Raw genomic sequence first — 15569 nt, 5'->3', positions numbered from 1 at the left:
GGGTAGGGGAATGGAATTAGTTCATGCCCTGGAGAGGTTGGCCCCTCTGGTTTCAGGACTTATCAAGCCTAAGAACCCACCTGGAGGGTGTAGGTTTCTGGAAAGGAATCATGGTGCATGGAACCTTTGTAGAATCTCACATAGAACCCGAGGTGTCCTTTGGGGTTAGCAGGCATGGTTTGGGTAGTGGGTTGGCAGACCATTCATAAACCCCTTTCTAATACAACCTTTGGATCACATCTCAGTGAGGAGGCCATTAGAGTTATCAGGTCAAGTTATTTATGGATGAAAGTACAATTTTTGAGATATTTTGTATGAAGGTTTTGGTTTGGGTTGAATTTTTGAGCTGAGAGGACAAGGTATGGAAACAGTCATGCTCATATTCTGAACATATTTGGGTGACACATTTCTGGGGACTACTAGGTACCAAAAAGTTGAACTAAAAGTTGGAGGGCTGAGCGTATTTGGGTAAAAAGAAGTCTTAGGTCATAATTGTTTCTGCTTTCTGTCATAATGGCCACAGCCAACCAGCACAGGGCTGAGGAGGGAGTCTTTGAAAGCACCCAGTACTCTCCTGTGTGTGGTGTCGATAAAAGAGAGAGGGTCAGGAAGGGAAGCTATGAACTCAGTCATCACGCTTGCCACTAATGACCTGGTGTGTGGGTGGTGTGGCAGCCTCACTTCTCCTGGTCCATCTAAGACTGATGACAAAGCTCATTAGTTCTTGTGCCAGAGGGTGGGTTAGGGGATGAGAGAACAGCTCTCATGCCAATCCGTTTAGCTTCTTATTAGTAACCTTAAAGAAAATATTGTGCCAAAGAGGCTAGTCAACCTTGTCTTTCCACCACTATCACAGAAGTAGGAAAAGGGGAGGGTCTGGAATGGGGGAAATGGACGAACAGAAATGATATGTTTTCAAGGCTGAAACAGAACTAAAAAAAACCTCAAATAAGTATATAAAATAAACTTACATCTTTAAAAAAGAAAAACAAAGACCGACGTTAACGTAGTTGCTTCTTCTATTAACAACGCTATTTTAAACAATAAAAAGTAATTCCAGATTCTGCTTCTGAGCAAGATGGAATAAGAACATTCCACCCTATCTCTGCTACTGAATATAGCTTTAAGCCCTGGGCAGAATGCATGTAGCAGCTATTGCAGAACTCTGAAAGGTAAATGGTAGCAAGCAGATTGGGTAAGGAGACCAGAATTCGAAGTACCAATTGGTGAGTTCCTTTTTTTACCCCCTCTGGTATCACTTGACAAAGACTCAAGTGTAGCCCCAAATCCAGACTGTACACCGGGTAGGACAGAAAGAGCTTCAAGGAATGTCCTCACTTTCTGGCAAGGGAAGCAGGGAAGGGGACTCCTGAGGTTCAGAGAGAGTTGGGGAGAGTCCTTGTTTTCTCTTTTTCTTTTTTTTACATTCTCTCTTGCACAAACTCCAGGCAATCCTGCAGAGACACAGTGGCAGTAGAGGCTGGGCAGGTATAAAAACTCTGAGGGGAGGGAATCCTTCTGTCTTAGAAGAGGAGCTGTCGTCCTAAGGGCACAGGGTGAATTCCCATTGCTTTTTGGCTTTCTCTCTCTCCCTTTCTCTCTCCACCTACCACTTGGCACCAGAGACCCAGCTGCTGGAAGTATGCAGCTGATGAAGAAAACTGAAGCTCTAGTCTTCTGGCAGAAAGGTCATGAAAGGAGTCCCAGAAAAACCGAAAGTATTGGGGGAGATAACAGAGAGGAGAAAACTCAAGAACTCTATCACATAAAATATCGTGTGAATTCCCGGGCCCACTTCTGAGCTGTGTGTACGTGAATCAGACCCTAAACAGCGTTCCAAAGGCTTTGGGAACGCAAATACGGATGAGACCACCACACAGATCCCAGACTGACCCCTGGACGGGGGCGGGTTGCACATGTGGGATGGATCCAAATAACATTGCAAAAGTTTTGAGCGCTGAACTGACATTCTTTCTACAGATGGCAAAAGATGGTTTGGAGATTGCAGCCTGAATTTAATCAGGTTGATGCCTGCTAGAAAAATTCAACATTCTCCTTAGGATAAACAAAATTTGGGGTCTCTTAATATAATAATCAACACTGCTCAAAATTAGCATGTAACGAACCAGATTGATCTCTATTCACATGAGAAAAGATAATCAACAATTTCCAATCCTGAAGTATGACACATGTTGGAATTGTTAGATTAAGTCTTTAAATTAGCTGTTATAACCATGATTCAAGATGTCTGGCTAGACACTCTTGAAAAGAACGTAAAGATAAAGTAGAAAGAGATGGAAGATATAGGACAAAGTGGGAATTTAGAACTAAAATATAAAATTAAAATTTTATGAATAGACTCAATAATTGAATAATAAATCAATAATTATTATTCAATTCAACAATTGAATAAAATTGAAATAATAAGAACCAGGTTATAAGTCAGTGGCCTTGAAGATAGATCAATAGAAAATTTCCCATCTCAAACAGCAGAGGAAAAAGATTGAAATAAAAATGAAGAGCCCCAGGGATGTGTGGGACAGTAACAAAAATGTCCAACATCTGGGTCATAAGAATTCCAGGAAAAGTGTTGTTTGAAAAAATATTTGAAGAAATAATGGCTGCAAACTTCCCAAATTTAGTGAAAGATGTAAAATTTCAGATTCAAATTCAACCAAGCCTAAACAGGGTAAACTCAAAGACATCATGCTCAGGCATACCATAAACTTGGGAACCAAAGACAAAGAGAAATATCGAAAGCCTAGAGAAAATGGTGCATAACATGAAGTTGAACGATGATTGCAACAGCCATCAAGGCTCAAAAGGAGTGGAAGAGTATTGAAAAGTATCCAGTGAAAATATCCTTCAGAAATGAAGGGGACATGATGACATTCTAAGGAGTGTGAAGATGTTGGTGATTAAGTAGACGTTTGTGGTGATGAAAGTGTGGAGGAGAACAAAGCCTAGATAGTGCATTTCTTTGTCACCCCGTTTGTTTTGAGCACAGATGAATGTGCTTACCAGTTTTTGGTGCTGCAAATACAGTGGAGAACATGACAGCTTGAATCCTGTTCTCATTCTTGTCAGTAGAACTAGAGAGAGAGGACATTAGGAGTCAGTCTGTGGTATGTCAAGAAAACAGCCATGTTGAAGGTGCCTTTTCTTCTAGGGGGCTTGTGCTGGGTTAGTGTTTTCCTCCTGTAGCACTGGTTGTCTGGGTGCATGTAACAAGTACAAATGCAACCCGACATGTTGAGTTTGGGTTTATGGTTGAAAGTGCTTGGCCAGTATCTCTTTACTTCACACTCCATCTGGACTTGGTTTGCGGTCATTTTTCTCTCTTATTTATAGTGTTTTATAATGGAAATATTGTGATATCATCTTATCACATGTGTTTACTTTTCATTCCTCAGTTAATTGGAAGCACGTTGAGGACAAAGGTTAGTTCTGTAGATACGTCTCCTTCCTACAAATATGACAGTCTTTGTAACCTTCGTACTTTCTTTCTGATTCCATCTTACAGAGGAGGAATGCAATGCACAGAGAGGCTGACTTGGCCACAATTAAATATGCCCGTGATAAAATCATTCTGTTCCTCAGCTCTATGACCTTATAACTAATTCCAGCAAAAAGAGCTCTAGGACCCAGTAATGGTATAGATATCTTTAAAGCAACAGAAGTGCTGATGATAATTTTGAAAACTGTTTGGGTAGTGCCATGAATTTTCAGGTGTATTTTCAGATGATGTTGTGCCTTCTCCAATTTGAGGTACACAGATTCAAGATAAATGTAGAGGGTCTTGTTGAGGGTTTCTTTTTAATTTTGGGAAACTAATGTTGAATAATGTTCAGTGTAAATAATTTTTTTTTAATTTATTATTAAGACAAACAAGGATATATTACAGAGTAGAAAGCACAATTTGCATGCATTTTCAGAGACTTCAAAGTGAAATTGTTTTCCTGTGTTTTGAAGACTTCTTTGGCTTGTGGTCCAAGTCTCCCAAAGCATATCCTTACTGTTCTCTGCAGTTGAAAATACACAGCGGAAACACCTGAGATATAGAGGTGTTTTAACCCAGAAGATCAGGAATCAACACTTCACAAATCCAAATGCTATTGCAAGAAAATTATAATGGAGAAGGGTGACATTTCATTTTTCCATGCTGTCTCATAGTTTTCTTAGTGGTTGACATTGAAACAGGAAACAGAGCTTTCTTTGCAGTTAAGAGGTTGTCTTATGCACCCTTCCCTAATGACATCACATTTAGAATCAGCCTTTTTAACTGAAAGTGCAGACTCTGTTTTTCTCACTTTCCTTTTTTCCTTCCTTGTCTTCTTTGGAAAATTGAGGGCATACAAATACTTTATACCATAGTATAGTATAGAGAATTGGATATCTGCTCACTTAATTTATAATTATTTATCTAAAGTGCATCTGGATAAGCCTTAGAGTTTTCTTTTAGTGTCTTTTGCAAGGCGTAGTGGTATAAAGGGAAAATGTCTGCAGGAGAGTTGGGGGACCTGGATTTTAGTTCTGGCTTTGCTACTAACTTTGTAACTTTAGGCTACTAACTTTTGTAACAAAGTTAACCGACTTTGTAACTGCAGGCAAGCCACCGCCTCCATTTGGAGTCTAGGATTATCTTTGGTGAAATGATAATGCACTAGGTGACTTTTCAGGGTCCCCTCTAATTCTAAAATGCCATTTTTTTGATCTTCCTACTCCTATGATGATTGCTCTGAGTCAAAGACTTGAGAATTTTAGTAAATAACATAGAATAACTATGTTCTTCCGTTTGCATTCAAATTGATGAATCTCTAATGCTTGTAGGATACTGATGTTTTTGTTCTTTAAATATTTAGTTTTCCTACCTATACTCTGTTGCATCTAATCCAACTATAATTGAAATTTCTTCTTCCGCCATAACAAAAATGCATTTAACTCAGTAAGCCTTGAACTCTAAGGCCTTGAAAACATTGAAACTTTCTGTTTTTAAAACGATTTTAGTTGAATTTTTAATTTGAACCTTTTCCTCAGCTTTCGTGCAACCAGGAAAGTCTGATCTGTTATTGGTGCCCAGGGATTTCTGTTTAGAGGATTTTTCTGCTGCTTTTTATTTCTCATTTTGAACTAATATTCTACCCTGGGTATCACTCTGCATGCCAGGCTACTACCACAGTCAGTCTGTTGAATACACAGTATTGACTGCATGTGACATCTCCATGAATGTGCTTCTGATAGTATCCCAATATTTCATGCTGGATATTTTGGGCAGTCCCTTTGTGGGATAGAAAAGTATCATAGCTCTCCATTTCTCTCTCATCCATATTTAAATAATCTTTGCATCTTGTTCAGTCTCCTAATAGGATCTTATTTTGTATCAACAATTAATTATGCTCTCACTTTGGATTCATCCTATATCCTATTGCCAGAGTATCCTAAAAATTCAGCACCAATAGCATCACTCCTCTGTCTTTGAATGCCTTCCTCTGACAATTTCATGTTCTCCAAAATCTGGTCTCAGCCTAACTGATTCTTGGGCTTTATCTCCATCCATCAATCATCCCGTTCATAATTCTACGACCCTGGCCAAGCTAGGTAGCCTGCCCACCATCCTCTGAAACCCCTGGTACTTGCTCACCCATGTTGTCTTTGCTTCACTCCCTGGGAATTCCCACCTTCTTTTCCTGCACCTTTCCTTATCCCACCTTGTGGGACCTACCTCGATGCCTCTAGCTTCCCCAGATGCCTCAAAATTCCCACCATGCTTTGGCGTCTCCCTTTAACTTTGGAAATAACGATCCTTCTTTGTTCTCATGGGACTCTTTCTCTCTTTGCCTTGAATGAATCAGATGATGATGCTAAACTCTTTAAGGAGGGGAGCTCTAACTTGTCATGTTTATACTGACTTCCACAACGAGCAAAGTGCCTTACACGTGGTATTTAATAAATGCTTGTTGCCTTGTGCTACTTTGAGATAGGGTAGGTTTGATACTATAGTTATATTAGCAGTATATATAATTAACATATTATTAACAATAATGTATTTTTTCCTCCCCTCATGGTGCAGCCTTGCAAAGGGAAGAAAACCCTGACATCACAGACTTCTGCATGGCGATGAGAGGCAGAGATGCAACATCTGACTATACTATCAGTGTAATTTTCCTCTAATGGAGCAACCATAAAATTATAAATTACTATTTTTGGAGAACGTGGGGGTTCCTGTAGGTGTAATGCCTCTTAGAGAGGAGACTTCTTAATGGAGATGGGAAACGGGCATCTGAAATTCATTGCAAATAGAAAGTGGTTCATTTTCTGATCCATCAAAGACCATTCTTAATCTGATGCTGGGCTGACCTTTTGCTTCATCTCCCTTTACTCCCCAATATGTGCCTCAGCACCAGTTGGGACCCCCTCATGAATCCCCACCACCACCACCTCTCTCCCCCCAGCTCTTCCAGGTTTGGATCTTACTTTCTCCAGCCCATTCATTCATTTGTTCACTCAGCACATCATCAATGAGTGAATGCTATGAGCCAGGAACTTTTTAGGAATATATCTGTAAACACAAAACACTCAGACATCTCTCTTCTCGTGAAGCTTATCTTCTAACATGTGGATGCCCTCTCACTTTTCTCCACTTTTTCACCCATCCAAGTTTGCCTTTGTCTTAGAGCCATTCCTGCCTACTTTGGCCCAGGTTCTTTTCTTCTGAATTCTTGGGAGCCTCTGTGACCCATTCCTCTCAGTTGATAGACACATCGTCTTGTATTCTTTGCTCTTTTTATGTGACTCTTATCTCCTCAAGCACATTATAAAGTTCTTGAGAGAAGGGAACATGTCATTTTCTCATAAAAAAAGTTTGTGTACCACCACACATAACCTGTGTGATGTCACACTGTCTTAGACATCTTTAAATTCCTACCTTTGCAGTCAAAATTTGCAATTAGGCACCTAATAAACACTTTTAATTGATTTAAGGATATGTATTGTTCTCTGGCTTATCAAATCCAGTAGCTCTAAGACCTTTCTAGACCACTAGTCATTAAAGCTTTCATCGAGGTCCTTCATGTCTGTGGTGCTACTGTTTCGTCTTCTGCCACGAAACTAGTCAGGAGAGCATGTTCAGCCTCACCAAAGGAGCAGATCACCTCTGCAATGCTCTACGTGGTGTTTGTAAATCTTTACTATAACACAGAAGCTGTTATTAAAAGAAGCAAAAGGGACCACTGATAATCATGGCTGTAGTAGATTCTTGGGCTCCTCTCTCCATCAGATGCTGTTATCTAAAAACATCAGAGGGTCATCCTTACCTTGATTTCGGAGTTGAGGTTAATGTATGCCCATCTTAAAACCCATTTTCCCATCAGCAGGACAATAAAATGAGGGTCATGGTTTTGACTGTTATATTTACACCACTTTGGATGGTCACTCAGAGGTCTGCCAGCTGAGCAGGCAGCCAGTCAGGGATTATAGAACTGGCCAAGGCAGCAGCTTCTAAAGGAACCAAACATATGGACTTAATGTCGTTGACCTCGTGTGCTAAGCTAATTGGGATCAATTTGAATCATAAAACTGAGGCATAGGGTTTTGTTTCCAGAAGATATTTTATTATAATGATGGAGATGTGGTATGGTTAGTGGTTCAAACCCTACCACTTACAAGATAGGTGACTTTGAGGAAAGCAGTTAATCTCTTTTTCCCTTTTGTTTTTTTTTTTGCATGGGCAATGGAACCCGGGTCCCCAGCATGGCAGGCGAGAATTCTGCCACTGAGCCACCATTGCACCGCCCAGTTAATCTCTTCTTAACAATGGGGATAACAACAGCATGTTCTTCATGGGGTTGTTATAAGGACTAACTGAATTTCTATATATAAGGCACTTAAACAGTGCCTTATATATAGTGCTTATATATAGCGCTTATATATAGTGCTTTGGCAGGCACTATAAAATGGATGATTAACAGATAAGAACAAATATGTTTAGATATTAGAAAATTTGAGCCATTTTTATTTGTAATCTTCCATCACTTTTCTTTAAGTATTTGTTATTGTCTTTTCTTTACCCACTTATTTAACCTGTTCTGTACCATACAAGAAACTTTGAGTTTTAAACTGTCACAAGATAGTGCATGACCAAAGGGCTTCTCCAGATGCTTTTAAATTGCCAGGGCAAAAGGATCTCTACTTAGGATTTGGGTCTCAATTTTTAAATATCTGTGTTATATGTTATATAGCATTCTTTGGGTACAGTTGTTTATTAAGTATACTCTCTGACCTTTCAGTGGTGATCAGACTATGCCTGAAGGAAGGGGGCTGAATTAGATGGATTTATAACACAAGCAGTCTCAAAGACAGTTGAGTAAAGGAAAAGTATATAAATGAGACCAGGTTTAATAGCAGTCAACGTGAGGAACTTCTCACGGGGTGGACCTAGCACAGTCTTGGAGCACTTTGATTATAAATGCAGAGTCTAGAACAACGAGGTAATGGTACCACCAGGGAGAACAGCCAGAGTATCTTAGGTTCTTGATATACCATTTTAAGAGGGAAATTGATAGACCCAAGCAGAAGCAATGGAGCACTCCCTAACCACGAGGGCAGAGGATTTGAAAACCATGTCAGATGGTTAAAGGAACTGAAGAGATTTTATTTAATAACGTTCAAATCAAATCTATCAGTCATGCATTTTATATATATATATAAGGACAGATGTGTGTGCATGTGTGTATATGTATATTTCTGTGTATATATTTTTCTGCATGCTTACTAAGTGTCCAAAACTGTAAACAACTGGAAAAGAGATGTAGGGACAGAATTGATATTGGTCAATATTAGATGAGTAGATTGGAGAGAAAGTGGCCACACATTTTTTTTTTAACTTCGCAAGGCCAGAATGAGAATTGCTGTGTTGGGACTATTGGAGAGGCTGATTTTCGGTGTGAAGAGGGTCCAACTTCTTGGGGGGCTGTGGACTGGCTTGGGGTGAGGGCTGAGGCTCTGTGCATGAGGTGTAAGAGGTCAGGCTCAGTCACAGCAGAGAGCCTGGTGGCCCACACAGGGGCTCTGCTAACTCAGAGATTTGGGAGAGTCTTACTAAGGGTTTGATTATATTGTTGTACTTCTCAGCTTTGGTTGTGCCTGGCACATTGTGTTCATTGTAGCTTAGCTACCGTATTCATGAGGATGTAGGAGAATTTGTTGTACAAACATCCTCTGCCACCCAAAACCGTTTAGTTTCTGAGTATGGAATAATTTGTCGGTATCTGGCTCCTGAGATGAGATGGAGAGAGAGATGCATGTTTAGGTGTGGTTTGGTTTGGGGAGTCTGGTCTGTATTGTTACGAACATGCCAGAAATCATTTCCTAATTATTCTTTTCCTCTCTGACTCCATTTTTCCCCATTTTTAAAATGAGATTGCTGATACGTGTACCATTCTTTCCTTTTGCCCGACTCCCACCCCTTTTCCTTCTTGAGATGTTTACATGGTGTTGTTTGTACTTTAAATAGAGACTAATGGTTTTCTTTATGGTTCTACTGAAATAAGTTCCTGTGTGTGTGTCTCTCTGTGTGTCAATAAAATATGTACACATGTATATGCATGAGCTATCAGTGTGGGGCTAATAGTGGGTGTGGTGCAGTACAAATAGTGCAATGAAAAGGACATTTTCATGCAAATATGCAATTGATGTTTTGCCTTACCCAGAAATTTAAAAGAAAAAAAAACAAAAAACCACACACACACAAACAGATGAAGCAGCACATAAAAATCCTATGTATCATGCCATTTTCTGCGATTTCAGTTGTGTTGTAAGCTCAGAAGAAGCTCACGCTGAGTCCAAGTTCCTGACATAGTAACCTCATTTCCAACGCTGCCTTTATCTGCGGCCGCAGGAGCTGCACTGGCTCGCGGTTGCTGAGTAGTGGCTGCTCTGCTGCAAGACTTACGGGTGTGATCAGGAATGATGAGACCCAGGCTTGCAAGGACTTGCCCGGCTACTGGAATTTATGACAAATAGCTCACTGCAGCTAAACTTTGATCCAGTGCATGGTAGAACGCCTGTTATACACAGGAGGGAGATTCGTCCTTTATCACAATGAAATGCCAGCCCTTAAAAAAAAAAAAAAGGAAAATGTGTATGTAAAGTCTGTAATTACAACTGGTGAGTATATGACGGTAGATTGATTTTAATGTGTGTGTGTGTGTTTTTCTAAAGCATCTGGAGGTGCCCTTTTATTGTTTTAATGATTTAAAAACTATGAGTGGGTGCTAATGCATGTGAGGGTCCCTGTGTCCCCTTGGAGAGGAGAATCTGCTCCTTGCAGTCCTGAGGCTGGGATACATTCCCAAGCCAGAGTCTCCACGCTGCACAGACAAAGAAGCCTGCACAGACCGACAGAGGCTGTAGCTTTTCTTGGAGCGATGACTCATTTCAGTTCACAAAGGATTCTGGGCAGGGTAGTGAGAAGTCAGGTTGGCTGGTCCGTCCCTATGACTTCACTTTGCAGAGAACAAGGAAGAAGAGGAGTGACACTGCAGATTCCCGAGGCACTGCAGTGGGATGCTGGCTCATGCAAGTGGCTGTGATGGATAGGCTAGACGTGGAGCAGGGGTCCAGCTGTTCCATGCAAATAGGATCAAAGGACGGTAAAGAGGATTTTTACCCCCTAAAAACATCACCAGCCAAAGCACAGACACAAAGCCTTTTTGGGGGGTATATTTTGCCTGCTTTTGAACTGGACTTGTACCAGTATCTCAAGCCCTGAATTTTAAGAAGAGCTGAGAGTTCTGGAACGCATTGTTTTAAAGTAGATCTACGAAGGTAAAGTACCAGATTCCTGTTGTGTTCCACGTGCCCTCAGTAGCCAATCTGAAATACTCATTTAGGATACAATTACTCGAAAGTTTACTCTTTCTTCTTATTACAGATTCTAAGACGTCCGTTTCTGTCACTGGCTCCTTTTTGTGCTTGGGTGCAACCCCCTAGCATGCAGCAGGCATTAGCGTCAGAGCTACCTGGGGGATGGAGCCAGTCCAGAAAGGGTCAGGTAGGTTTCCCCTGCTTTTGTTTAAAGAATTGTTGTGTGCAAAGAAATAGTGGGAGAATGTCTACACACGTTGATCTGGGTGATGAGGGTGCACCATCCTCTGAAAGGTGAACTTGTTGCTGTAATCCTCCCCTTGGCCTCAGTTTTAGGCGGTTGAAAGGTTCCCTGGAGGCTGCTTACCAGATGTGACCTCAGCAGCATGATTCATTCCAGAGTGTCATATCAGAACCAAAAAATCAGCCAGCTGTAGGGTTTGCAAATAGGAAATCATTAAACTGCTTCAGAAATCCATCCGCTGGGTATCTCTTTCACTCCTCTGATGGAGGCATTCAGTAAGCACTGTCTGAACATTTTTCTGCTCAATTAATATCCCTGAAATTTTGTGTGTTGTGTAGCCTGTTTTAACCAACATGCAACGCGCTAAAATCCAAGGAGGGCCGGTTTATGTTTCGGAACTGTTTCCAACTTTGAGAACACATTCGGGCTGCTATTGGCACCTAAAGAAGTAAGCCTGTTTCATCTTACTCTGCTGTAGGATTCAGATGATTACAGAGTTATTTTCTTACAACATCCATAGACTTTTCACACAAAGGCTTTTTTTAAAAAACTAGTGAGATGGTAAATTCTGGTCCTCAAAAATATATTACCTGCCACATTGTCAGAGTGAGACTTGGCAGATCTGAAAGTATGTAAGAACACATCAACATTTACAGTAGCACTGTTGTCTATTAAAGATATTTCTGAGAATGATGAATCCTTTAAGTAATTTGTAGTAATAATTAGACCATTTAAAAATAATGCAAGCTCTGTAGTGTAAAGGCCCTTTAACTGTCTCTCTCTTTGCCATCCTATTCACCACCACCCCCGCCATACTTACTCTTTCACTGACGGGAAAAAAAGCATGCTTCCTTTCTTCATTGTCAAAAATGTCTCTTCCTAATGCATAACACTGCATCGTAAAGCAAAATTGAAGATGCCAAGTCAGTTTTAAAGCTTGTTTTGTCCAGGGAAAACACAAGCATAGTATACTAAGATTATAATTAAATGATATCCCCATACAAATCAATTCTACTCACCCTCAAGTTCCTTCCACATCAAGTTTTCCCTGATTACCCCCTCCCAGAGTTCATCTTTTTGTCCTTGAAATTCCTGTAGCTATTACAGAATTAATTTGCTAGTCATTCATGTATTTTCTTTTTCTATCTCTTCTAAGGATGTTATGAGTAGGGATTTGAGTGTTTTATAATTGATTTATATTTTCCCATGTTTGAAGCTTGTTTCCCCTCCTAAATTATAAGCTCACTGAAGACAGGGATCAGGATTTATGCGTTTTTCTGTAATTCACATCTCCTGGCAGTTTTCTGCATGTGGAAATAGTTGACTGAGAAGGAAGCCTGTTGAAAAGCGCTGTTTTGTTTTAGAGGTAATCGTCTGTTTTGAGAGCTTTAAGATTCTTCCCAAATGTTGACAGAGCTTCGGCCAACCTCAGGAGTTATGTAAGTGGTGCTATCTTGAGATGTGGTCATAGAAGGAAACTTGTTTGCCACTCCGTGTATAAGGAACTTTCACGAACAGGTTTGATGGCGAGGTGCCCAAATATGGATGTTGATTATGGTTTACTTGATTAGGAAGAAAAATTTTATCAGATGAGTCATCAACCTTAAATAGCGTGCTTGCGTGTACTAACTTCTGAGTTTGTGTGAAAGTCACTTTTTGAATCTCATCCTTTAAAGAAAGAACTGTAAATGGCTATTAGGTTCCCAGTTCCCTCAGAAATTAATTTCTATTGTCACTGATCTTTAGTACTAAGAGTACTTATTTACATTCTGAGTTAACTTTCCCTTTCATAGGGAAAGGACTGGCACAGCCAAAAAGTTCAAGTAGTCCAGCTTGTTTTTGACCCTTACAGCTCTCTTGTCAATACAATTTCTTGTCTTCAAGTGTCCTTCTCTCCAAAGTTCCTAATGTAATACCTATTTCCCTTTGCTTTAAGACCATTCTGTCCCAACCCACTTCTGTAGCTCAGTGTGATGTGTTCTATATCTTAACTTTTCTACCTCCCAGTCAAGATATTCCATTCATTCACAGGTAAGGATCAAGAGAAAGCAATCTGGTGAAAACAATTCATGCTAGTGTGAGAAAGACTTGTGCCCCTTTAGCCTTCCCAAAGATGTTTCAATTTTTTAAAAAAGCTTTATTTCGAGTTTTTAAAAGGGCTTCTTTTTAGGACCAAATGTGTTGCCTTAAATTTCAAACATTGTTTAAAAAGGGATTGAATAAATAGTCATAGGCTTGGGGTAGATATTTTTAATACTAACTATGATTTATTAAATCTTTCTCTCAGGAATCATATAAGCATTCAACATTTATTATGTCTTTTAAGCTCCTCAGTAATTCTGTAATGCAAACATGATTATGTTCACTTTACGAAAGAAGAACTTGACACTCAAGAAATGAAATAACTTGCTCCAGATTATACAACTAATAAAGAACAGAACTGGGCTCTGAACCTAAAGTTTTGACTAAAAAGTCCATGATCTTAATCCCTGTCTCATAATGCCACATTTTGGAAGGAGAAGTTATCAGCACACTTAATTGAGGTTTTTCTCTGTCCATTCTAGCTCTCTGTACTCTTTTTCACTCCTCTAAATGCCTTTTTGTTCTTTCAGAACAACCTCCATGGCATTTGGAAGGGGTGGTTTCATGTTTAGGTATTTAGATATAGTATTATATTAGGTATAGTATTGGGGAGTTGGCAGCATTCAGTATAATTTTGTTGTAATTTGGAAACTGCCAGTATGCACATATTTAGACTGTATTTAATTAGACTTTCTTCTTCTCTTATGATCATATTTTGTAGAAATCACAGTATAGTCGTGACAACTAAACCGATAAACCAAAGAATCCAAAGTTTGAGAATCAACCGTGTTGATTCTAACATATAAAGAGGGGAAGAGGATGACCCTGGAAATATTAGACTGATTTATTAAGCAACTATACTTGAGAAATGGCCTCAGTGGAGATTTGAGCATCTAATATATCTGTAGCAATAGTTTAAGTTCTGATTTAGAATGGCAATGGGAGAGAAGTTCATGAAGCCTTAATATAGGAATTTATATTCTGTCTTCCATGATATTATAAAAAAAAAGGAAGACACTGTATTGCCTAGGAGTTCTTGTTAGCCACATACCTTACGGAATTGCATGACATCCAAGAGATTTTATGGTTGTCAGCTAGGACTGGTGTGTCATCATGACTTTAGCCTTGGTGCTAAATGGCTTTATTTTGGTCCTAGATGAAGGACCATAGAGCAAGGTGACTGCTGGTAATGGCAAAACTCTTAGCAGGTAGCAAGGTCTTGCTCTGTCTTGCGTCAGACCTATTTATTCAAAAAAAGGGGTGTCTGCTGTGTGACTGACTAGGGCTGTGCCAAGTTTTAGTCCATAGTGCCTAGCACACATCATGCTTGAATAGTTGTTGGTTTAGAATGTGGAGCCTTAGAAAAGGTTTGAATTATTGAAGCATAAAATTTGATCAGATAGCTCATATTTCCACCCCCATATTTTCAGCCACAAATAGCCAAGTTCAAGGAGTGTTAGATGTTTATGATTAGAGAAGATGCCATTAATCATCTCCAGTGATGGTGAAAGCAGCTCCCTCACCAGGGAGTTTTCTCTCATCGCTTTCCACAATTGCCCTTCTCTGTCCAGTCCTCTACCTTCTCTGCCTTGTCTGTCTCTGCATACTCTAGGACGATGTTTAATCGGTAATCAAATCTCAGTAACAAGAGTGATAGCTGATATAACTAATGAAAGCTCATAGACTGAGGAAGATGATGGGATTTTCTGTAAATCAGTGAGCTGATTGATTTGTCATTTCACCTAGCAGAAAGATTCAGGGGACCTGGAGGACTTGAACTCACTTCTTTTTTGGTGCCTTAAGGCACCATGATTACCCTTATTTAACTCTACTCTCCTTAGACATTTCTTCATAAGTCGTAGCTAACAAATATCATTCACTTAAGTATTACTTATTGGAGCCACTTCCTCATGTCATCTTTTGAATTAAAACAATTTATTTAAATAGTCGCTTAGGAATTGGGCCTTCTTTAAGAGACCCAACAAGTGTTGAAGCAAAGCATTAAGAAACGTTAGAAAAATTGTCATAGAATTTCTAAATGCTCTAAAATTCCATTTGTAAGTCATTTCCTTCCACTGACTATTGCAATGAGGGCTCAGCCTTAAATTTCTGAAATCGGTGGCATTTAAACCAAACTGGTAAAAGTTCCTTTCTCAATGCCAGTTTTCTTTTAAATTTCAAATACAAAGATTTGAAAGTCAAGTATAGTAATTTGGTTTCAAAGGAAAGCTGTTTAAACTGTAGCAGTGTGTGAGTTAATGGGAACCATATGCTTTGCCCTCCTATAAGGGGGCGGAGGGGAGGGGGGTGGCTTCCAGGGAGTGTATAGGAGAGGAATGTGTGTTTATTTAGAACAGGCTTAAAAAACTTTGGAGTAGAC

General features: G+C 39.7%; 1 protein-coding gene across 3 annotated transcripts in view; it reads left to right on the top strand.

Annotated features, from left to right (window-relative positions):
• The window catches only part of STOX2 (storkhead box 2), a 222435-nt gene that overhangs the window by 179196 nt on the left and 27670 nt on the right, over positions 1 to 15569 (top strand). The window contains exon 2 of one of the 3 annotated variants that reach the window (XM_077144183.1): positions 10931 to 11050. The exons of the other annotated variants lie outside the window; for them this stretch is intronic. Within the exon in view, the coding sequence (XP_077000298.1) occupies positions 11026 to 11050 (25 nt within the window). The 5' untranslated portion in view covers positions 10931 to 11025. The remainder of the gene's footprint in view (positions 1 to 10930; positions 11051 to 15569) is intronic. 3 annotated transcript variants of the gene reach the window in all.

Source organism: Tamandua tetradactyla, chromosome 26 (assembly GCF_023851605.1).
Source record: "Tamandua tetradactyla isolate mTamTet1 chromosome 26, mTamTet1.pri, whole genome shotgun sequence".
Taxonomy (NCBI): domain Eukaryota; kingdom Metazoa; phylum Chordata; class Mammalia; order Pilosa; family Myrmecophagidae; genus Tamandua; species Tamandua tetradactyla.
This window is presented reverse-complemented; position numbering and strand designations above follow the sequence as displayed.